The sequence below is a fragment of the Eutrema salsugineum genome, unplaced genomic scaffold, assembly GCF_000478725.1.
Source record: "Eutrema salsugineum unplaced genomic scaffold, Eutsalg1_0 scaffold_20, whole genome shotgun sequence".
Classification (NCBI taxonomy): Eukaryota; Viridiplantae; Streptophyta; class Magnoliopsida; order Brassicales; family Brassicaceae; genus Eutrema; species Eutrema salsugineum.
In genome coordinates this window covers 271,373-293,879 of record NW_006256828.1, presented here as the reverse complement: position 1 = coordinate 293,879, position 22,507 = coordinate 271,373, and the positions used below count along the sequence as shown (strand labels likewise).

General features: G+C 38.1%; 4 protein-coding genes across 6 annotated transcripts; 2 read left to right on the top strand and 2 right to left on the bottom strand.

Annotated features, from left to right (window-relative positions):
* The first annotated feature begins 2,572 nt into the window (after positions 1 to 2,572).
* LOC112086411 lies at positions 2,573 to 5,925 on the top strand. The gene is made up of 5 exons (XM_024155325.1): positions 2,573 to 3,535; positions 3,648 to 4,415; positions 4,601 to 4,839; positions 5,007 to 5,091; positions 5,299 to 5,925. The coding sequence occupies exons 1-5, from the start codon at positions 2,573 to 2,575 to the stop codon at positions 5,923 to 5,925; spliced, it is 2,682 nt and encodes an 893-aa protein (XP_024011093.1).
* Positions 5,926 to 8,401: 2,476 nt separating this feature from the next.
* On the bottom strand, positions 8,402 to 10,069 carry LOC112086410. Its single transcript, XM_024155324.1, has 3 exons — positions 9,827 to 10,069; positions 8,587 to 9,393; positions 8,402 to 8,485 (listed from the first exon to the last, which is right to left on the bottom strand). Exons 1-3 carry the CDS (start codon positions 10,067 to 10,069, stop codon positions 8,402 to 8,404), a joined length of 1,134 nt encoding a protein of 377 aa, XP_024011092.1.
* Positions 10,070 to 16,044: 5,975 nt separating this feature from the next.
* LOC18016153 lies at positions 16,045 to 19,629 on the top strand. Of its 3 annotated transcripts, none has more exons than XM_024155319.1 (5): positions 16,045 to 16,419; positions 16,890 to 17,453; positions 18,450 to 18,861; positions 18,953 to 19,030; positions 19,350 to 19,629. In XM_024155319.1, the coding sequence occupies exons 1-5, from the start codon at positions 16,412 to 16,414 to the stop codon at positions 19,398 to 19,400; spliced, it is 1,113 nt and encodes a 370-aa protein (XP_024011087.1). In that variant the 5' UTR covers positions 16,045 to 16,411; the 3' UTR covers positions 19,401 to 19,629. The 3 variants fall into 3 exon arrangements, with proteins under 3 accessions (XP_024011087.1, XP_024011086.1, XP_006398083.1); XM_024155318.1 differs by having other exon boundaries at positions 19,347 to 19,629; XM_006398020.2 differs by having other exon boundaries at positions 16,047 to 16,419; positions 19,344 to 19,629.
* A 1,035-nt stretch (positions 19,630 to 20,664) lies between these two features.
* On the bottom strand, positions 20,665 to 22,399 carry LOC18016152. Its single transcript, XM_024155311.1, has 8 exons — positions 22,037 to 22,399; positions 21,893 to 21,948; positions 21,723 to 21,782; positions 21,519 to 21,596; positions 21,306 to 21,435; positions 21,175 to 21,227; positions 20,917 to 21,096; positions 20,665 to 20,830 (listed from the first exon to the last, which is right to left on the bottom strand). Exons 1-8 carry the CDS (start codon positions 22,353 to 22,355, stop codon positions 20,684 to 20,686), a joined length of 1,023 nt encoding a protein of 340 aa, XP_024011079.1. The 5' UTR covers positions 22,356 to 22,399; the 3' UTR covers positions 20,665 to 20,683.
* Between the last annotated feature and the right edge of the window lie 108 nt (positions 22,400 to 22,507).

Genomic DNA, 22,507 nt, shown 5'->3' with positions numbered 1-22,507 from the left:
TGTAAATTTAATAAACAATTTTTTAATCAAAAAACTAACTAGATTGAATTGATTATTTAAAATCTAAGTTCTCTACTAATGGCATCTTCGGATTAATTCGTTAGGTCGAGACATAAGATATTAGTGTAACATATTTATGCTAAATCGTTAATAACTACAAGAATACTCATACGTGCAAGCAAGAAACAAAATGAAATTAAAAGATTACGATATGTACAGCCAATTTTATTTTTAATCAAATGACGTGGTACGCAACTCTTCTTTATATTTGTATTAAATAAACACATGGCAACACACACATAACAACTAGACATGCTCCAACTTGAGAAAGAGTGTTGCAGATATCTTTCGATATTAGTTTTATATTTATTTAGTTAATAGCATATAACATAATCAGGCAATTAGGTTCTCATCTCGTCATATATACTACTTCGTACCTTCTAATGAATATACATACCAACATTGACGTGGAATACATGCTTAGTTTGATGGACAATACCAACATTGACGTTCAGATAAAGATGAAAATCCCATGAATTGTATGGAATGTGTGGAAGAATAGAAACGCCATTATCTATACAGGGAAGCAGAAGTCAGTTGCGGTGCTAACTCAACAAATTTCAGAGAATACACTAATGTGGAACTCCGGAGGACGTGTCCAGTACACTCTCACGTTCCGTGTCTAAAAAGGCTTCATCACAGGACATCACCAAATCTAATGTCAACGCATTTTGGCAGAGTCAGACATTACTTGTGGGCGATGCTTGGATAGCATTTTACGGAAAATTTTGAAGAGCATTTTACGCAATGGCTTCAATTGTATTTATCCATTGGATGCTCTGCTTGGCTCCATGATTTGATTCGTAGAGATTCTGGTGATAGCATCTAATATTTTTATCATTAGATTTTGATGCTATGTTTTTCATTCCTTATATGTTAGCCATATGGCTTTGTACTTTTGTCACTCGTTTGCCGTATACCCTTATCTAATAAAACCCAAACGATTGAAAAAAAAATGAATATACATACTATTTTTCATAACTCTGCGCCTCCTCTCAAGGATTTATCAGAAAAAAGAGGATTATTGACAAACATACAAAGATTGGTTACCACACATTGTTGACATTTCTGATATTGGTTGCTATTGCTGAAAGAAGATTTTCAAAATTAAAGTTGATAAAGAATTACATATCACAAGAATGACTGAACTAGTTTTATCATCAACTATGATATATTGTTGAAAATTTTGACTACATGCCATATCTGAGCAATTTTTTTTCTTTTTTTTTATACAAACTGTTTATGAATTTGGATGGTTTAACAAAGTTTTAAGTTATTTTTTTATTTTTTATTTATAATTTTAGATTAAAAAATATGAAAATCATATACTTCTAAATTTGTGTAGAACATTCAAATATATTGGATCAGCTCATCAGCACTTCGTTTTTTTCCTCTCCATGCCCAAAACCAAGCCACCTAGCCTCATTCTTTTCTCTAGCCGTGTTCCAAGGAATGTGTTGACGAAAATATCCCTAAGATTTGTAAAGATTCCTTGGATTGGCTAGTGCGCACAAAGAAAATGATCTCTAACGTTATGGTTGGCAGGTAATTATTTTTAATATATTTTTATAAATTTTATAAAGAATAATTAGAATGATCATCCCGCCATCAGTATTTGCAAAAATGATCAAGAGTAAAAAACGACACTGTTCAATTTTTTTTTAATACCCTTTAGCCCCTATTCATGTTCAAAATATCGCTAGGCGTTAGTCAGGCGGTGGACGACCGCCTAGCGCTTAATAAATTAAACGGGAATTAAACGGTGATTAATCGGGGATTATTTTTTTTTGTTTTATATGAATATTAGGTTATATATATTATCTGCAAACATAAGACAATGTTATAATGCGGCCCAGCGGCTTTAGTGCATTCATTTGCTAAGCAAGTATCGGGTTCGAACACGAGAGGATGCGTTTTGTAACCTTTTTGCTCGATTTTTAATTATAAATGACAATTACCATTTTGCCCTCATATTCAACCTCATGACAATGTTTTACAGAAACCCTAATTCCGCGCCGCCACTGTATTTTCTTCGTCATTTACATCATTTTTCATACTTTTTTGATGTTATATAGCAAATTATGATAGATCTGTCTAATAACTATCGATTTCTTATTTATATCAAAGGATAAAAATGATTTTTTTTATGATTCTGACCGATTAATCGCCGATTTCAACCAATTAATCGCCATAAATCGGACAGCCGCCTAATCCTTTCGACTTGGACAAAATCACCGCGGCTCAGCTCCGCCCACCGCCTAGGCGGTCGGTTAATCTAAAATTATGTCAGATATTGTGTCAGATATTCTCATAAAATATCGATAAGGTATTGCATTAATGGAAACACTGTTCAAATTCAATATTTTGTCGGGGTAAAATTCCAATCGGTGTTTTATCTTTCGGTCAACCGATACGGCGTTTCGGTTGCAAATTGTATTCGTCCTACCCCATTTTTTTCAGTTCCGGGGTTTGTACAAAAACGCAAAAGCAGGGCACTGATTCAGTAAAGAAGATGGAGCTATCATTACCGGACAGAATATTCGCCGCCGGCAAAGAACCTGTCGGTGAAAGGGTTAATTGCTACCACAAATCAAAGGCGATTAACAACATCCTTAGCGCATTGGACGAAGAGGAGAAGGATTATATGCGAAAATCTCCGTTTGGCAAACTAATCGCGACTGCGGAAAAACCTTCCCTTTCCGAGAGTTTCGGCCACGTCATCATCACGAGGTTGCTCAAGGTTAGTAAAAAGTACGAAATATGGATTCTTTTCGCCGGGCGCCCGATTAGAGTGTCTCTCCGAGAATTTGCGATTGTCACCGGATTGCCGTGCGGCAAGTACCCAAAAAAGCAGAAGAAGAAGAAGAGAAACCCCATTCGGGAGAAGCCATACTGGCCGGACTTATTTGGAAATCTGAAGACATGCAGCATCAAATTGGTCGTGAAGATGTTGAAGAAGAAGACAGTTGTTGACCGCGAGACGCGACTGAAGTATGCCTGTCTTGCTTTAACCGGCGCAGTTTTGTGCCCCACCAATCATAGATACAAAATTGTCGCCGAACACGTGGAATTGATTAGAAGCATCGAAGAGTTTTTCTCACACCCGTGGGGCAGAGTGGGTTTTGAGATGTTGATGTCTAGCATCAAATCTAAAGATGAAGTTGCACTGGCACAAAGCACGGTAGCGGTTAAAGGTTTCTTTCACGCGATACAGTTAGTGTTGGTGGAGGCATGTCCATCGTTAACCGAAGTAGTTCAATTGAATGAGTTTTCCTCGGAATCAGAATCTGAAGGAGACGAAGAGGAGGGAGAGTCTGATGACGTTGCCCCAGCCAACATGCCGGAGAACCCCTCAAATGAGCAATCGATTGCTGGCGATGCCGAGAAAAACGCTGGGAAGCCTTCGACACACACAGAGTCGGCGAATGTCGGACTAAGCCCAAGTCACGCAAGGGAGATCGACGAAGGATGCAAGGTAATATCTTGCCCGTTAACTTTAACATTTACAATGTAACAAACTTTTTATCATTTAACAACTGTATGATCGGGCTAACATTCGCGATAACGATGCAAATTTTTGTACGCAGGTCTCGGTTTTTAGCATTATCCCCGACGATTCAGATTCTGCAATGGAGGATGCGGACTTTAGCTGGTCCGACGAGGAAGACGATCCAAGGGTTGATAATATGGTAAACCTCATCGGGGAGAACTTTGAATTCCGCAAAAACATGTTTCAGGGTGGTTTGTCTCAGGCTGAGTTGGCGAAAATGCGCCTTGAGAGGAAGGAAATCAGGGAGAGGAAGGAGAGGGAGAAAGAGAAGGCCCAGGAAAATGCAATCAATCTTGGTGCCGCTGGTCTGTCGTCAACTGCTCCCCCCAACATAGCTGAACTTTTGTCTGCCACGGTAAAGGCAGAGCTAGCTCCAGTTGAGCTAAAGGTGGCAGCCGCTGTCGACAAGATATCGACCATTGAAACCAATTTGTCCACTCTTGGCACTGTGATGAAGACACCTATGGAACAGATGATTACATCAATGCAAGAACAAGTAATATCCAACATTATTGGTTTTCTAGGCAAGTCTGTTTCGGAATTCAACAGACACGACACTGAAAGAGATAGATCTACGGCTCATGGAAACGCGGAGAGGCAAGGCGATGCAGCACGAACAGGGGCAAGGACTACAAATCACCAGACACGGCAACATGTCCAAGCGGATGTAGTTATAAATGACGCAATTGGGTTTGCTAACAACATTAATACCGAACAACAGACGGATATGCAGCAGGAGGGCGAAGGAGTTGGAGGTCTGAGTTCAGAAGCTGGCGAAAGCAACGAGAGCCCGGAAGAGAGACAAGTACGTTATAAGATTAGGATCACAATTACTCTTTTTGATTTTCGTATACAATCGTAAATAACCGCATTATAGGAGCTGTAGCTGCCTACGATCTATATTAACTAAGATAACTACAGGTGTACCTGATAACATTAAGCGTAACAACGATGTGAGTTGTGACTTATTAATATGATTGATTTTGCTAGGTTGGGGCTGCTGAAGGTAATGGGGATGGGGATGACCCCGTTGACGAAATTGGTGATGAAGGAGATGGTCCGAGGCGAGGCAAGAGGGCTAGGGTGCAGACATCGTTCAACGACTTCCACGTGGATCCGAAGTGGGTTTCATGCACGATGGGGAGCAATCCCTTTTTATGCCACATTGAAGAACGACCAACTTATTTTACAAAGTTTGCACGCTTACACGAGGTTTTGCAGAACTATCGGTAAGGTCTCCCCATCTTGGTAACTATAATGTTAGATTGGTAGGTTCAACTAACATATGCCGATAGATATGTTAGAGTTGCTAATTAAATTGTTAACCAGAACTTTTCTGTTTTGCACTGTAATGTTACAACGAGTTTTGTGTGTGAAAGTTTGTCTCCATATGTAGGGTATTCAATCTTGGCAGTGGCACATCTGTTAACAACAAGGACGTTCTAGACATAGCTGGTAGGACAAAGCCCATGACGGCTAAGGTAATGCTTTCATTCCACCGTCGTTCGACTTTATCCACGATATTATAACGTCTAACGAAAGTAATATCAGATAACTAGGGGGTTAGATGTATAGTCACATAACTATGTTCATAAGTTTTCAGTTAATTGTCTAGATGTTTGGCTTATGTAAAATAAAATTGTAGAGCCAATAATTTATGTAGAACTAAGCGTTTTTGTTGTATCTAGATGATGGACGCGCTTCTCCTATACGCCCACGCTGTCTATGTCCGACATTTTTCAGAGTCTCATTTCAACAAGACGGCGTTTCTTGAAACCAAATTCACGACTGCACTGATGAAGACCTGGAGTAAGTTTTCACGTTTGGCTGTCAAAGACCGTCATAGGTTCAAATTTGGGGATGGTGTCATGGATCACCTTGAGGTGGACAGCGTAGAGATCTCTACGCCGGAGCGTTTGTATTTGCCGTTCAACTTTGACAGGGAGCACTGGGTTGGCATAGTTGTTGACACAACTGCTGGGAGTATGCACGTGCTGGATTGCAACCTCTCTTTGAGGACTGATAGCGCTATAAAGAAGGAGCTGGCCCCCATATCAATGATGTTATCGTACGTACTAAAGCAAAGTCCATCCAAACAACGTATTAGCGAATCTAAACCTTACGTTATCGTTCGACCTAAAGGGATCCCACAAAACAGCATCATGTGCGATTCTGGTGTCACAACTGCTCTGCTTATAATGTTACACTCGGTTGGAGGAATTGACCGATGCAAGATGCTCACTCCCGAGGAGATGGCCAAAGAGAGTCAGGTTTTAGCTGTTAAGTTTTTCGAGGAGTTTGATGCTCCAGCGTAAGCCAAGGGTTGCATGCCTTAACAGTTTGCTAAAAGTCTGTTTTTTATGTTTACTTGTTTATTTTCTTCTTTTCGTTTAAAGACTTTGTTGAATTTATCCCATGCTTATTCATTGGCCATGCAAAACATTTTTTAATTTACCTATGTTAACATATAAGAGTTTTAAGTGAGATATTCATGGAAGGAGTGTAAATTGAGGAGTTAAATAAGGTCCCACAATGTTGTGGAAATACTATTACGGAGATTGCGAGTAATTACGACCAACCCCCTGTAAGTAAATGTGTAAATATCTACCAAAATCCTGCGAGCTGCAATATGGACCACTCGTTGTTTTCCGCGCGAATAAAGCATTTAATGCAGAGATGTGTGATAGATCTCATTGACCTCTGCGCCATATCGCTATATGTCCGTATGTATAGGTTATACTGCTCAGTTGCTCCGCTATATAATGTATTAGCAGCTTGAGCCTATACCACGCCATTGTTAGACCTGCAAACAGAAAGTAGGAGAGAAAAAATTTAGGTCGTGCCAACAAAACTACAGAAGTCAAGTTCCGTGCGAGGAAACAAGGTAGGACCACTGTATCTAGCTTTGTTTGTGCGTTTATGTCGTTGTCTCTTTTGGTTATGTTCTTGACAGTGAACATGTAGTTTTAAATGCAGATCTCTTAAGTTTTCATCCCTCGGACCAAAATAAATGCTTTGTTGCTTTGATTTTAGAGTAAATTTCATGGTCGGATTATATATGGATATAGTACTAAAGCTTCGTCATGCTTCTATTTCAGGAAAAGGAAAATGGTTTATATGGTGAAATATTCTAAAGGAGTGTGGAACCGATCTCCGAATGGTGAGTGGGATTTCGAGACCGACACCAACGACAGAGGGTACGGACTAATGGTGATTGAACGGGAAACCTTCGAGTCACTAGACGGAATGATGAGAGCTCGGTTCAGTCTCCATCCACACACGATGATGGCAATGACTTATCAACTCCCAACAAGCTCATCTGTGCCACAAGGACGCAAGGCAGCCCCTTTCAACATCATCAACAACGGCGATGTCGACCTCTTCATGGCTTTGCGCGTCGAAGTGGAGACTCTCGCCATTTGTGTGACCATAGGAGAAGAGAATGTTCAGCGTTACCTTTCAATGCAAAGGTCTACTGATCAAGTTACCGGTCCGCCTGTTGGCTTTATCCGTACAAATCAGGCGTTATTGGGTAACCTTTCTGGTAACATCGATAAACGTTTTATTAGCGTTGAAATAAAAAGGTTAACTGACGATACTTTTGGTGGACTTGTTGATGTTAACAACTTTTGTGAAGGGCTCATCAAGGGACCGACCGTGCAAATTGCTGAAAGTGTCTTCCACGAGATCTTCACGGAGGACGAGCAGCATGTCATCCTGGATGCCCATAACGCACTCACTCAACTGTAGGCTTCTCGTCGACCGGCGGGAAAAGATGATGGCGGATCAACGAAGTCCTCCTCTGCCGAGTTCGACCTTCTCCTCCCGGAAACGGGGTTATCAAACTCTAACCAAGGGATAATACTCGTGGACCCCATCCCCACCGATGCTGATAAAGGGAAAAAAAATGGGCACGGAAGCTAACGACGGCCCTTTCCTCGGTTTGACTACGACTTGTGCCGGTGAAGGCAGCAACCAGCCGGCTCCGCCGGTGATGGTGGATGAGGAGGAACTATCCGATGATGAGGGCGACTACATTTGTGAGTAGATATTTGGTGAAAGTCACATCTCGTTATAGTTCGATATATGTCTTGTTAGGTGTAACGTTTGGTGATATTGTGTAACTTTAGTTGTGGACATGTGAACAACTTTGTTAGCTTATGCTTACATCTGTTATAACTTTGTTAGCTTGTGCTTACATCGCTATATGTCTCCGAATGGTGAGTGGTTTTTGGCTGTTAAGTTTTTCAGAAGACATTTGTTTTTATGTTTACTGTTTGATTTTCTTCTTTTCCTTTCAAGACTTTCTTCATTGGCCATGCAAACCATTTTCTAATTTACGTATGTTAACATATGTCGATTATTTGAAATGTAGGTCTATAGCAAAATTAAATGATAAGATAACATGTTTTTTAAACCGAAAATAAGAATGTTAGACCAATAGACTAAACCAACATCAGACAATTTATACGTTAGAGCAGGTAATGCCAATGTTAACTTGAAATTTCTGTGCCTACGTTTGGTTGATTTTAGGGCGATGGAATGTCAACAACTAGATAAAAAAGTGGACAGGCATAGTAAACAACAATACTTTATAGCTGGGGCAACAGAATCGATCATCTTACAAACATATTTTACAGAAACTTAGATAGGAGTTTGCTTGGGTTCATTAATACACGAAACATATTAAAAACAGAAAGTAATTGAAACCGACATAGTGTCGGTTTATGCAGCTCAACAAAAAGGAACCAACTGCATGAAATCCGTTGCCCCCATTCATCATCCCCATAGCTATATCGGCATCTTACAAGAGGCGCGGTTATGGTCGAAGCTACCACATCGACCACAGATGTTTAAACGCCTCGGTAATCCCCCCTGTAACGAAGTAATACGAATGTTAGTTTACTAACTCTGACAGCTACACGGGTAAACAGAACGATAAGGGAGTCGATTAAACAGAACGAATGTTAGTTTACCCCAAATTGTCCACGAGAGCGGATGCGCGTTTTGCGAGGCCTCCCAGGCGGGCGGCGGGTGTTAGGTGGCTTCAGGTTAAGAGATGAGAAGTCGTCGCCTACGGGAAGAGTTGGCACAGACATTGTTACGGGGTAGATGCTGCACTCGTAGGCCTTGTTCCAAAAAGCTGTGGTGTATTCAATTCCAACCAATGAGTCAACCCTTGTCTCAGATCTCAATGCTGCGACTATAGCATGGCAGCAAGGGATCAACATCTGGAATTCATGACAGCTACATGCCTGCGTCTCCAGGTTAACCAGGAAAGGAACACCCTCTTTGGTCCGGACCTCGAATTCATCTTGATTTATCCGACGGAACGAAAACCCTGTTGACAGTTCAAAGTTAGTAGCTAGGATCTCCTCTACCTTTGGGGTTAGCGTGTTACTTGTCTCCGAAGCGAGGGTACGACGAGTGTTAAACCAACCCATCAGAGTTGCCCTAATGTACTCGATCAATGGCACAATTGGGTAATCCCGTGCAGCTGCGAGCACATTGTTGAGGGATTCAGCTACATTGCTAGTCATGATGTTGTACCGGAGACCGTTGAAGTGAGCCCTCGTCCAATGTTCGAATCCAATAGCTGTCAAATAGTCAGCACAACCTGAGTCCACAGCTCGAATTTGGTCAAATAGTTCATAGAATTGGGAAGGTAGGTAAGCTCTCGCAGCTTGAGACACCAAATAGCTGAGATGCTTCTTCTTGAAGATCGACTGGACGTTACGCTGGAGATGCACAACACACGCACAGTGCTGTGCCATTGGATACACCTAATCACATTGATACAGCATTTTTAGCCTCAAGCCACTTATCACTAGTATTTAGGACGCTAACACTATGGGTACACATTTAAAAGGTTTATCAACGAGAAGCAATTATCTCATTATCAATAAACCCGTGCATCACAAGCAGGCACTTATATGTTTCGATAAGGAAAATATATATTAATGAGAACACATATTAACGCGAAGCAAACAACTTACCACCAAAATATTTATCCATTTACACGAACTATTAACGCGGTACTATAGATGTTAACGCACCATTAATATGAAACAAACAACTCAATATTAAAAGACCCATGCATGTTAAACAGGCAGTTAGATGTTTATCCAACTACAGAAACTATTATCGCAATACTATAATTGTTAACACACCAAAAAATAATATGCATATATAAAACTGCAGATTAAAGTGTAATACCTTTCGCAGGCCGGCAAAGATCGAGTTATGCCGGTCAGACACAAAAACGAGATCATGGCTGTCCGGCACCACTTCCTGCAACTTCCGGAAAAACCAACTCCATGCCTTGTCGTTATCTCCATCCACTATCCCAAAAGCCACTGGGTAAAGCTGATAGTTTCCGTCTTGACAACTCGCGGTGAGCAGGCAGCCTGTGTACTTTCTTTTAAGGTGGGCGCCGTCGATTATGAGGACTTTGCGCATATAGGGATAACCATTGAGGCATGCCCCCAAGGTGAAGAACAGATATTTGAACCTTTGGCCCACTCCCTCATCGTAATCCGTTTCTAGGGAAACAACTGTACCGGGTTTGACATAACCAAGCGCTGTAGGTAGATGGGTAGCACCTTGTAAGAATTGCCAGCAGTTCCCAACCCTGTGTCCCTTGCTAAATCTCTAGACCTCCACGCCTTCCAGTATGATATTGGGACGTCATGATCATCACGCATAAGCTCCCGTAGTTCATTAGGTCGGGGTCCGACACCACTGGCGTATTTGTTTTTGAACAAATCTCCAATCACACTTGTCTTAGCTTGCACATGAAAGCGGCCACGCTCGTCAATGGTACAGTTGTGGTCAAGCCGGGCACGTCTGATCTGGAACCACTCTATCCCTTCCATCCTTACAGCGTACACCCTCCATGGGCAGTTTTGCCCGACACATTCCAAGTCCATCCTGCTTGGTGTCGATTTTCGGGTAAAGTATTGGAACTTTTTGGCCATGGCGTATAATGACATATGGAGCTTGAACGCGTCTTGGTCTTTGAACACCATCCCCACGTAGAGGACGCCTGGTTTGTTAACACCATCCCTTATAATGTATAATACGTATGTTAACTAGGCACGTTGACTGTTGGAGATCTAACACATAAGTTAGTGAGTATATGAGTAAAGCGATACCGATATAGTCACACTCTTCGTCAGACATGTCATCGTCTTCCGAGTCATGTTGTTTAGGGTTGACACCACTAGGACCTCCATTGCAATGCATAGACAAACCCAAGAACGGACCCTCGTTGATATCTTGGCCGATTTTAGTTTTGCCTTTATCAGTCAGGCTATTGGCTGGCCTCTTCTCCTCACTTGTTGAGCCCAACGAAATCGCCGAGTTAGGAAGCCCTGGTTTGGTAAAATATTCGACAAGCGTTAGTCATGTATTTGACGATGCACATGAATAACATACCCGCTAATGATATGCGTAGATCTCTACCTTCACATGTTAGAGGTCGTATGGAGAGGTGTTGAACCCCCGATGTAACTCCGGACGGCTGTATAACGGTGTCAGGGTCGCCGTCTACATTTCCGATTGTTGTGATGTTCAAGCTTGTATCTGGGAGCATCAAACACAGAACCCCCGAGGAGTTGCTAGACGAGCTGTGTCCCCCACCCACGGGCACCCCGTAAGAGGACTCCATGCAGGTCATAGCCTCATGTATCTCCTCCAGGAAACGCCTCTCCTCGTCCGTGAAAATTTCTTTTGCGGCACCATCTGCTATACGGAATATAGCACCCTCGACAACCCCTTCCCAAAAATTTTTTAACATCGTCAAATCCACCGCAAGTCATATCAGTTATCTTTTCTTGTTTGACGTTAACAAAATGATTACCGGTACACGCAGGAAATGAGCGGGGCAAAGTTGGCTGAACACCTTCAAACCCCAGAGGTGGACCTCCAACCGTTAGGTTGTGTCGCTTCTGAAACTTATAACACTCGACATTATAAACCCCGAGAGTCACATAGATTGCAAGCGAATCAAAATCAACTTTAACGGCCATGAATAGCTCCACGTCCGCCGTGGTTGCGATGTCCTGTGGCGCAGCTTTTTTTCCCAAAGGACCCACCATAGCCTCCGGTAGTTTGTAGGTCAGCGCCATCATTTCATACCTTGGAATTTTGTAGCGCTCCCTCACCATTCCGTCCAGCGACTCGAACGTTTCGTTTTCTTGCACTATCATCCCGTACACAGTCTCCGCCGAATCTTCTTGAAAATCCCATTCCCCATTCGCGGTTTTCTTCCACACTCCTCGAACAAAGCTTACAACACAGCCCATTTTTCTGGCTGGTTACCGAGAAAACAAAACTGTTAGAGACCACAATAGGATGTAGAGACATTCATAACGAGTCATACACTAGTTTTTAGTACATAATCACTAACACATTTACTAGACTATCACTGGTAACATTAAAGTTGTACGAGGATTCAATAAGTGTTGTAATAAAAGCAATCTTTCCAGATATACAACCCAACAATAAATGTAGGACCTCCATTACATATGGTCTAAGAGTACGTGATCTTACCTTCTTTTGGATGAGAGTCAACTATTTCTTCAATGGAAACTCTGGATTTATCTGCTTTTTACTCGGTGCGTTTTTTTCTCTTGAAGTTTAACAGCGACGTTTCTCAATTGACAACGATAACTCCTTATATAGCAGGTTAACAAACCCTAGTGTCCTATACTTACACGCATACATCGCATATAAGCCCAATTGTCGAAGCAATCTTCAGCATATCCTTGCATTTAATGCTTCTTCGGCGGGAAAAAAATATATGGCCCTCGTTTACGCAGGAATATCGCCCCTAGTCTACCAAATATCTCTAGCCACCCGATCAATTGTACTTACCGTCAGAAGCCTCTGTTCATGTCTGGCATTGGCAAAATATCGGGGGGTAAAAATGTCATTGTCGATGACCAAGAACACAGTGTTAATATTTGTTTGTGGGCCCTTGGTCATTTACCTAATTTCGTTGCTCATTTGGTTTATTTGCCTAATTCACTCTTTTATAAAAGTTAGTTATATTTTATAAATTTCCTTTTTAGAGTCAATGATATAATCCATTTGAACCCTAATGAACCCCAAACAAAAAGTTTGAAATGTTGTTTAAGAGCATATAGGCCTAAGGGCATTGGCAATATGAATATTTGTTTTTCCAAACTACAAAATAAAGAAGGGGAAAATAAGCTTAAGTTTTATATGATGACCACTCTATTTGCTTGTACTTGCTGGGCTATTTTGGTGGTGCGAGCCGTACAAACTCTCTTAAACATAGGGGTTAGCATTCAGTTACTAGAGAAGCTGTCTATTCAACACGTAGTCAACAATGTTATATATGACTCAGAAATTGGATTTAGCAACATCAAAACCACTCTTAACTTTATAAAGTAAATGGAGTTTGCAAAGACACTCATTGGTCTCATCGTGGAGAAATAAAGAAAAGAAAATGTCTTCACAAAAAAGAGAAAAATTTCTTTGTGTTATTCATATTAATACATTTTGCTTAACTTTTAAATAATTTTTCTTAATTCAAAAAGAAATATTTTTTAAGGTGCACAATTTTTGAATGAAAAACTACTGTTTATTCGTTATACTACTTTACAAATTTTTTAATATCATTTGATCCAAACTTATTTAGAGTGTATATATGGGTTTAAGATCATCGTTTTGACTATAGACCAATTAAATCAAACTTCGTTCAAATGACCTGGTTAAAACATGATCATATCAAAATAACTGGATGCAGTATGTATTTTAATAATAACCAGCAGATTATTATTCCTCTATTCAAATACATAATCATATCCTTGATTAGAAACTTTTCTCTTGGATATTGAATTATGACAATAGTTTTGTGAGAAAGTGTAGCTTGTTATGATCAAACTTGATTCGAAAAGATTATCATGATCAATTTGGTTTCACACTTTTTTTCATAGATTAGTTGTATTTGTGATGAAGTATGCTTACTCGTTACCATATTATGGTTCATAAATGATTAGTATATCTTAATCCGGCTCTTGACTAGTTTGGTCCGATTGTGGTTGGATGTTGTATCACTTTGGAAGTAGTCTTTGTCACAATATGCACTCAACAATAATTGAAAATGAGCAAATCCATTTTTGCACTCAACAATAATTGGAAACAAGTAGCAACATTTGGACGTGGGTTTTAATGGGCCAACTAATGGGTTGAATATCAAATCAGTTATATCATACAAATTATTTTTTTGACGATACAAACTTTATACCATTACAGAAAAGTATTTATTTTATTTTGTCTTTGCAATATTTATCAATAGAATTATCGGGGTTTTTTTTAATTATACTGTTATCTTTTATTAATTGGATCTAAAACTAAACTATTATCTCATAAAAATACCACAATCTTTTATCATTTTATCTTACTTATTACTTTTATCGCCATTGTTTACAGCCCAAAAGATTTTTCTACTTCCATTATTATCCGCAAACGTTGCGTTTGCGGTTGGTAGTGGTTAATGACGTTTTATATTACTGTAAACCGCTCCATATCGTTTTATACTGCTGAAATCTAAAAGCTGTTTCCCGCCAGCGTTTGCGGTTGCGGACGGTATCGGTTAGATAAAAAATATACATTTATAAAAAATGAAAGATCACGTTAAACACAATTAATTACAAAATTAGTTTCTTATAACTCTTTTTTTGTTCTTCAGAAAGTTACATAGTCAAATGAGATGATATGTGCATTATTTCAACGGATCATTGTGGAAAAATAAATTAAAGATCTTTGAAGAAATTTTTGGGTGTACTCTAAAAAGAATGTATTCTAAAGAATATTACTGAGCAATTTGAAGTTAATTTTAAGTTGGAGTCACGCAAAAAATCGATTAGATCAATTAAAGAAATTTTACACCATGCATAAGACAAATCCAAAAGATCCACGTATTGGAGCAAATTTTTTCCAGTTTATTATACTAGTAGACACAATTTTAGGTTATGTTCCCAACAACAGAAATTAAACATGACATTATAAAATTTATTAGTTTTTTAAAATAATTATTTAGTATTTATTTATAATTTTTATTATTAATTATTTTGAATTAGTGATTTTGATATTTAGCATATTAATATAGTTTTTATTTATTTTTATAATTATATATAATGTTTATTTTGGTAATTTTATGTTGGGCTTTTAGTGAAAAAACCCCCTCAACTAAGTTTGAATCGGATAAAAACCCCCAACTATTTTTGTAACGTAAAAACCCCTCAACAAAGTTTTCGTAATGATTTAGCCCCTCCGTGAACAGCGCCGTCAAATCTTAACAAATCGTTCTTTTTTTTAGCAAAAACTACATGATTTTTACTATAAACAACAAGCTTTTCGAAAGCCAGATATAAGAATCCCAAATCAAACATAATCTCTTAAATTCCTAAATTCTTAAACCTAAATTGATGAACCCTAATTTTTGAAAGTGTGATTCTAAGTAGTTTTTATGGTTTGGAAGTCAATTGGGTGAGATTGGAAATGATTTGTTGTGTTGATTATGAGAGAAAAGCCCTTGAATTGAGAGAAATATTTTCGCAAATTGGAAGAAAGAGGAGAAAGAATCACAAATCTGAAGCTTGGAAGAATATGAGGCAGCTGTTTTAATTTGATGTGTAAAACCTTGTTCTTCTTCCTCTAACAAATGTATTTAGAAGAAGAATTTAAAAGTTTTTCAAATTGAATGAGGAACCCTAATTTTTAAATTGGGATTTTTAGTTTCAAATCGATTTGGGGTTTTCTTTTATTGAAGTCATTTCGTTTTTTTATAAAATACAAAGCATCATGTTTTCATTTAACTGTAATCCGTTAAGATTTGATGGTACTGTTCACGGAGGGGCTAAATTATTACGAAAACTTAGTTAAGAGATTTTTACATTACAAAAATAGTTGAGGGATTTCTATCCGATTCAAACTTAGTTGAGGGGTTTTTTCACTAAAAACCTTTTTATGTTTAACCACTAAAACATCCGCTGGTTTGCCAGTCAAAAGTATCTCGCAAAACGAACTTGCCCTAAAAAGTTTAACTACTCGTGTAAACCACTTAATAACACTCAAAACTGCAATCATTCACTTCCGCAAACTCTCGCACTTGCACTCACAACCATAATCGCTGCGTTTAAACCAACCAGAACTTTAATCTTTTCAATCGCGATCCAAAATAATTTCTCACTCACATATGATTGTAAATGAAGTAGATTTGCAATCGGGTTCAGTGGGTCGTTAGTGGGCCGAATTCGAAAACAGTCAATTGAGTAAATAATATTAATAAAATGAAAAATGTTGCGTCATAAACCGAATCCTATAGAAAGTCCAGTGACTAAAGAAGCAATATACAAAATTTAATTGACAAAAGAATAAAAATAAAAAAAGAAATCGCCACAATAACGCACCCACTATTTCTCCTTCCGTTCCCCTTCTTCTTCCTCACTGTAAACGCAGAGCCTCCATTTCTCTTCTCCTTCGTTTCTCTCTCTCTATCTCTCTCTCTCTCTACACATATTCTTCTTCATAGCCTTTTTGGGTTTTTCTTTCTATTTTTTTTGTTCTCTCTCTGGTGTTTGCTACGAGAATAAGAAGAAGAAGAAGACGGAGGAGAGATTTTCGTTCTTCGACGTTCTATCGGTGATAAAAATCAATGGAGGATAAGAACTGAACGAATCTGAAAACTACTCGCAGATCGGAATCAGAAAAACTTATCATTACTGAAATTCGAATCGGATTTCTCTTTTCACTTGGGTATATTTAATAATGATGAGGTTCCTCTCTTTCTTCTTCGATTGATTTTTTTTTGTGCTTATTCATCGTTTTCTCTATTTGTTTCTTCTCCTGATTTTTTTTCAGTTGATTTTGGTATTTTTTTTGGGTTTTCTGTTTTCTCACCTTCGTGTAGGTTTTGTAGGATCTGGGTTTGATTTGAAAACTCCAGATTCATGGTTTTTATGAACAGTAAACGAATTGAAAATTTTGATCTCCTTTCTTTGGTTTTGGTTACTTTTTGATCACAATAAGATCAAATTCTTCATCTAAAATTTCACTTCCAAAAAATCTAAAATCACAGACTCATGAAGAAGACGAAGAAGAAAACCTTGTATTTTCGAAAAACCTCCATAAGCATAGAAGCATTCTCCAAATTTCTCGATTTAATAAATCTTCTTCCATTTTCAAGCTTTTTGTTTTTTTGGTTTCTTACTGATCTGATTGTTTGATTTAAACCAATTTTTCACAGGTATCAGAGAGTAAGCCCAGATTATCTTCCTCTTACAAATACCAAAAAGCCCTACTTAAGACCTTCACCTTCCAGATCCATCGATAACGGAGGAACAGCCACAACCGCCGCGATTTCAACCGGAGTAGGAAGATTCAACGGGACGAGCACCACCATTAGCAGCTCGAATCTCGACGGAGTCCCCAAAGGATTCCGATTCAGATCCACTTCTATCACCACCGCAACACAACAACAACAAGAAGAAGATCTCTCTCACGATTCCACTACAAACCCTAGCGGCAGCGGAGGCGGAGGAGATGGATTGTTACAGTGGGGACAACGGAAACGATCACGTGCCTCCAGAACCGAGATCCGATCCGTCTCCGTCGCTGCTGCAGATGATTCATCTTCTTCCTCGGGACAAAATCTGATCCAATCTAATAGGATTCAGAGAAGATCGACGAATCTTATTATGCCGCCGCCGTCTCTGTCGTCGTCGCCTCTCTGCGGCGGCGGAGGACGGAGCACGAATCCGAGAAGCGGTTTCGTCATCGGCAAGGAATCATCTAGATTCGTCCCTACCAGGTTTTTACCCAATTTCTTTATTTCTCATTTTTGATATTCTCGATCTGGATTTTCCTTTTTACAGAGCTTTCAAAATTTCAAAATTCTTTTGGTTTTGTTTCTCTTTTGGTTTATTTCTACAAGCGTGTCTTTTTTCTTTTCATTATTTTAATTTTCTTGGCTACATCTATATAGTATTATTATTTATCTGGAGTCACTGATACAATTTTTTTTTTTTTTGCTATACTTGGATTTGATTATGTTAATTTACTTTTCTCGTTTGTTATTGAGATCATTTTTTTTGGTTCATATGTTGATTGCTTTTACTAAAGTTAGGTTTTGATCAATAAAAAACAATTTTGTGAATTGACTTTAATACCCTTGGAAAAACAAGCAGAGTTTTTATGTTCATTGTTTTTTCCAAAACTCTGTGTCTAGGTTTTTTATTTTGTTTTGCTTTGTGTGTAGCATTTTTACTGTTTTATTTATGGTAAATTATTATAAAGATTTTTGTATCATCATCTCTTTAATCTTAAGAGATCTCCAATTTCTCGTTTGCCTTTCTTTGACCTAGTCTTCCAAAATTTTTTTTGGCATCTCTCTTCGAAATGACAATTTTGATAGATCCTTTAGATTGATTGGGTAATTAGGAAATATACATCTCTGGGTTTTAATTTGGTCTGCGCTTTCTCTTTACATCTGATAATAAAGTGGGTATTTATTTTCTTTCTTAAATTTTTCACTTATTGTCAAAAGAAAAGGTTGATAGATCCTTAGCTTGAGTTGGCAAATAGAAACCTTTTTGTTTATTTTTTATATTTACATCTCTCTGGGTATTTTTTTTTTTTTAATCCGATTCAGAAACTCTTAATTTTTAATGGGTATTTCTCTTCCGTAAATTTCTTCACTTTTGTTTTGGTAACAAAAAATAAATAAAAATATCATTCATCAAGTTTGAAACTTTATAGCTTGTGGGTTTTGAACTTAAAAAAAATTCCTAATTTTGATCATGCCTAGGCATCTAGAAGATAGATCAGTCACCGGTTCACCGTCAAGAAACATCGGAGTTAGTGGTGGTCGTATGGTGTCCAGATCGGCCAACGGTGGTCTTAAACGATCTACTCCTTCTCCGGAGAAGACTGAAACTAGATCAAACGGCAAGGATCATCATCATCATCATCAGAGACAGAACGGGTTAGATAATCATCATCAAAGGATGAATCGATCAGAATCAACGGCTCAGATTCACTCAGAGATTGAGACGAATAATGGAGAGAAAACAACTACACAAGTGGAATTTAAAGAGTGGCCAAGAATCTACATTGCTTTGTCTAGAAAAGAGAAAGAAGAAGATTTCTTGGCTATGAAGGGAACAAAACTCCCTCATCGACCAAGAAAACGAGCCAAGAACATCGATAAAGGCCTTCAGGTTATTTTTCCATCTTCATTTTCTTTAATTCAACTCTGTGAAAAGCAAGAAAATGGTTTTGAAATCTTTGGTGGTTTTTGTTTCTTGGCAGTTTTGTTTTCCAGGGATGTATATGTCTGATTTGAACAAAAGTCGGTATGAAGTTAGAGAGAAGAAAAGTGCGAAGAAGGTAAAAAAAAGAAACTTTACCAAATTCTGGTTTTGCAAGTTTTTCAAGAACTTAGAAGCATAGAAGATCATAAGAAGATGGATCTAAAGTCTTATTGTTATCAATTGCATTCATATGGATCTTGGTATTGAGAAAATTTGGTGGCCTTAATAAAAACCGAAATGTGTATTTTGGTGAAAATAAATTTAGAAAACTAGACAAGACATGGGAACTACTCTGCGAGAATCATGAAAATTAGTTTACAAGTAATCAATAATTAACTTCTGGATTGGTTTTTGTTGATCAAATATTGTGGTGATTAATATTTGTGCAGCAGCAGAAGCGAAGAGGATTAAAAGGCATGGAAAACTTGGATTCTGATTCAGAGTAGGCACGTGTGGATCGCAATTGACGCACGTATGAAAGCGTGTTAATGGTCGAAGCCTTTCTCTTTTTCATTTTTTTGTTTATCTATATTATTATATGATTATATTTTTCTTTGCCGTGTTCCGAATTTTTTTTTTCTTGTCCTACTCTTCTCGTGTACAAAAATGAAAGGCAAAGGTGCGTCTTGGTAAGTCCTCTTTTCGAGTTTTCCGAAGAAAAAAAAAAAGAGAAAAAGGCAATAATTAAATTTTTGGGTTGCTTGCATCACCTTTCACATTTCCTAAAGCGAATATAAAGGAAATAAAAACTGAAAAAAAAATTATGGCAAATAAGTTATCAAGCGATTGTCAAAAAACAATTGTGGTAATTAATTTTAAAATAAAGCAAACAAAACAAATAGGTAAAAACAAAACAATAAGTTGTCTATATTATTTACAAACAAATCCATATTCTCGATTCGTTTACACCAGGAAAAACTAATCGAACTCTTTAAATGGCCGGTTAAAACATCTAAACCAGGTCACATCCTAAATTCGCAACCCGGTTCGAACCGGAGAGAAGATCGGCTAATCCGGATCTAACATCAAACAACCTGGCGCGTGAGAGAAACAATTAATTAATCGAAGTCATAGGGCGGCGCGTGAGATCACTACAAGGGCGGGAATATAGTCATAGTCGTCCGGGACGATATTTTTTCCGGCTTCCTAAAAGGTCTGATTTCTCCAAAAGTCTCCAAACTAAAAAAAACGCTTCGTGAATTTTGAATCAAAAGTAGAATATTGTTATGACTTAAGTCATAATTGATAGTGACGAAAGACCAAAACAGCATCTTTAGCTTTTTTAAGGTCCAAAAAAATTGTCTGACAAAAGGAAGTAACTGAAAAAAAAAAATCACTTAAAAAGTGTTTTGAATCTATTTAAGAGAAGATCTAAAAACTGATAGTAACAGCTCAATTCAGAACCTTTTAACTCAAAAAGTCAAAGTTTTGTCTGTCAATGTCAACATAAGGAACACTCAGATAATTGAGTTGAAGATTTCATATGTCAAATTTATAAATATTACCATTTTTTGTTGTTTTTCCTTTTATGCACCTAAGACTGAGCAAAAGGAGCAAACTTGCTTAGTTAATAAATCTCAAATCATTTGATATAACAAAATCATACAACTTTTCACTATTCACATTTGAGTTTCTGGTCAAATCTTTGAACTTTTAGCTCAGTTCCTTAAAACCTTTTACTGGTTGATTTCACATGTTATAGATGCACACTCGAAAACATCCATATGTTTCAAGGATTCTCGCAGAGTTTCCATTGCTTCACTGTTTCGCTTAAACGGACAGGAACGTTGTTAGACCAGTCACTAAGATCAGGCAAGCCTCCGGTCAAGGCAACAAAGTTGAGACCTTGTGAATCTGGAGTTCTCTTCCAGCTGACCTGCATTGAACCGAGGATAATCCACAAAATGTGATCAAATCTTTCACAAGCAAGTAACAATGGAAGATACAAAATGTGTTGCTTACTTGTCCAGGAAATGCTTGTGACAAAATCTTGATGGTAGAATTCAACATCCACACCGAATCACCTAACACCAACTGGATTTTCCCATTTGTTACAACGTCCTCTGCTTCGATTCCAGCACAATTCACCATAATGCGACCGTTAGGCATTAGCCTGCTAGCTACATCAAGCCATATTGGAACCTGCACAAAACTCAAATCTCGAAAAATGCTCACAAAGAGCTTATATGTGACTATATATAACCGTTTTAAAAAAAGTACCTCTTGCAGCTGATTTAAGACCTTTCCATCAGAGAACAAATCAACGATGATGGCTAAAGCATTTCTTGTTAACATAAGAATTCAGAACGAGAAAAGAAGATATGTGCAACATAGAGTAATCAATCTCTCACCAGCATATCTTTTTGAATCATCTTGAGAAGGAGAGAGAGCATCATCTACATGAACACAAAGTCTACCACCTTTTGATGTTGGTTCCTCTAGCTCAGATAGCCGGAGATAGTTTCTTGCTTTCTCAATCAACTACTGTCCATAAAAGAAATCACAGTTAACTCAAGATTCCTTATATAGGCAAACCGAGATGCCTCAAGAAAGATATAACATACAATTTCATCAATCTCCCAACCGTCAAGCTGCATAGAAGGCCATAACTCAAGCATCAATCTTGCAGATGTTCCACCACCCTAAAAACACAAGTAATCACATCATTAACAATCTCCACAAACCCATTTTTTCATGTACATCTCAGACAGTTTTGAGATGCTAATGAATAGGCAGAATCGCTTTGAGATTCGTCTAGTAGCTCTCACCAATCCATAGATTGCAATGGGACCATTAGGGATAATAGGTGGTAAAGTCGCAGACTCATCCTGCAACAAAGTGTTGATAGAATCCAACAAAAATACATTTAAAAAGAGACAAAAAAAACAAGGCTATATTTGATTTACACACAAAAACAATGATGGAAAATCTAACATACCCAATAGGATCCAGTCCAATTCTGGCCTCCTTTATTGATAACACTATGCACATTCTCTACATAATGGGAAGAAAAAAACATAGATTGTAAAATCAGAGGATTTGATAATACAAATATAAGACTTCTGGTTTAAAAAAAGCTCACTAGTTGAATCAAGGAGAAGATATCTGGAAGCAGCAGTATCCACTATAACAATCTCATTGTATCTGCTTCTTACAGCTGTCACAACCCAATAATCCTCTTCTTCTTCTTTGTCTTCTTCTCTGCTAGAATCTTGCTGAATCTTTTTATCGTCAAGATCACTTTGCTTGAGGCAAAATGAAATTAAGGATCTCGGTTTCTTCAGAGATGGGTTTATGAACAAGGGTTTTGAAAATTGAGATGTTTTATATGAAAGGAAGCAACTTTCATTGCGAGAATGTGAATGTAAACATGAGACTGCCATGGAACTCAAATCTGCCATTTTTGTTTGTTTTGTTTTCTTTCCAAAAATGCTCTCTTTTGCTTTCCAAGTCTTATCCTTCTTTCTGCTACCTCCAAATTAGTGTCGTTTACAATCTTGGCACAAAAGCAATAGTGACTTTTGGACTGATTTTAAAATCAGTCGGCAGTACT

What these genes read in the sequence shown, in the direction of transcription:
- LOC112086411 (XM_024155325.1), top strand. Translation starts at nt 2,573, where the DNA reads ATGGAGCTATCATTACCGGACAGAATATTCGCCGCCGGCAAAGAACCT. An exon ending in AGATCGACGAAGGATGCAAG is followed by an intron (nt 3,536 to 3,647) that starts GTAATATCTTGC and finishes TTTTGTACGCAG; the next exon opens with GTCTCGGTTTTTAGCATTAT. An exon ending in CAAAGCCCATGACGGCTAAG is followed by an intron (nt 5,092 to 5,298) that starts GTAATGCTTTCA and finishes TGTTGTATCTAG; the next exon opens with ATGATGGACGCGCTTCTCCT.
- LOC112086410 (XM_024155324.1), bottom strand. Translation starts at nt 10,069, where the DNA reads ATGCGCAAAGTCCTCATAATCGACGGCGCCCACCTTAAAAGAAAGTAC. An exon ending in TCTTTGCCGGCCTGCGAAAG is followed by an intron (nt 9,394 to 9,826) that starts GTATTACACTTT and finishes CAATGTGATTAG; the next exon opens with GTGTATCCAATGGCACAGCA. An exon ending in GCTCTCGTGGACAATTTGGG is followed by an intron (nt 8,486 to 8,586) that starts GTAAACTAACAT and finishes ACTTCGTTACAG; the next exon opens with GGGGGATTACCGAGGCGTTT.
- LOC18016153 (XM_006398020.2), top strand. An exon ending in ACATCGATAAAGGCCTTCAG is followed by an intron (nt 18,862 to 18,952) that starts GTTATTTTTCCA and finishes GTTTCTTGGCAG; the next exon opens with TTTTGTTTTCCAGGGATGTA. An exon ending in AGAAGAAAAGTGCGAAGAAG is followed by an intron (nt 19,031 to 19,343) that starts GTAAAAAAAAGA and finishes ATATTTGTGCAG; the next exon opens with CAGCAGAAGCGAAGAGGATT.
- LOC18016152 (XM_024155311.1), bottom strand. Translation starts at nt 22,355, where the DNA reads ATGGCAGATTTGAGTTCCATGGCAGTCTCATGTTTACATTCACATTCT. An exon ending in ATTGGACTGGATCCTATTGG is followed by an intron (nt 21,783 to 21,892) that starts GTATGTTAGATT and finishes ACTTTGTTGCAG; the next exon opens with GATGAGTCTGCGACTTTACC. An exon ending in CACAAGCATTTCCTGGACAA is followed by an intron (nt 20,831 to 20,916) that starts GTAAGCAACACA and finishes GGTTCAATGCAG; the next exon opens with GTCAGCTGGAAGAGAACTCC.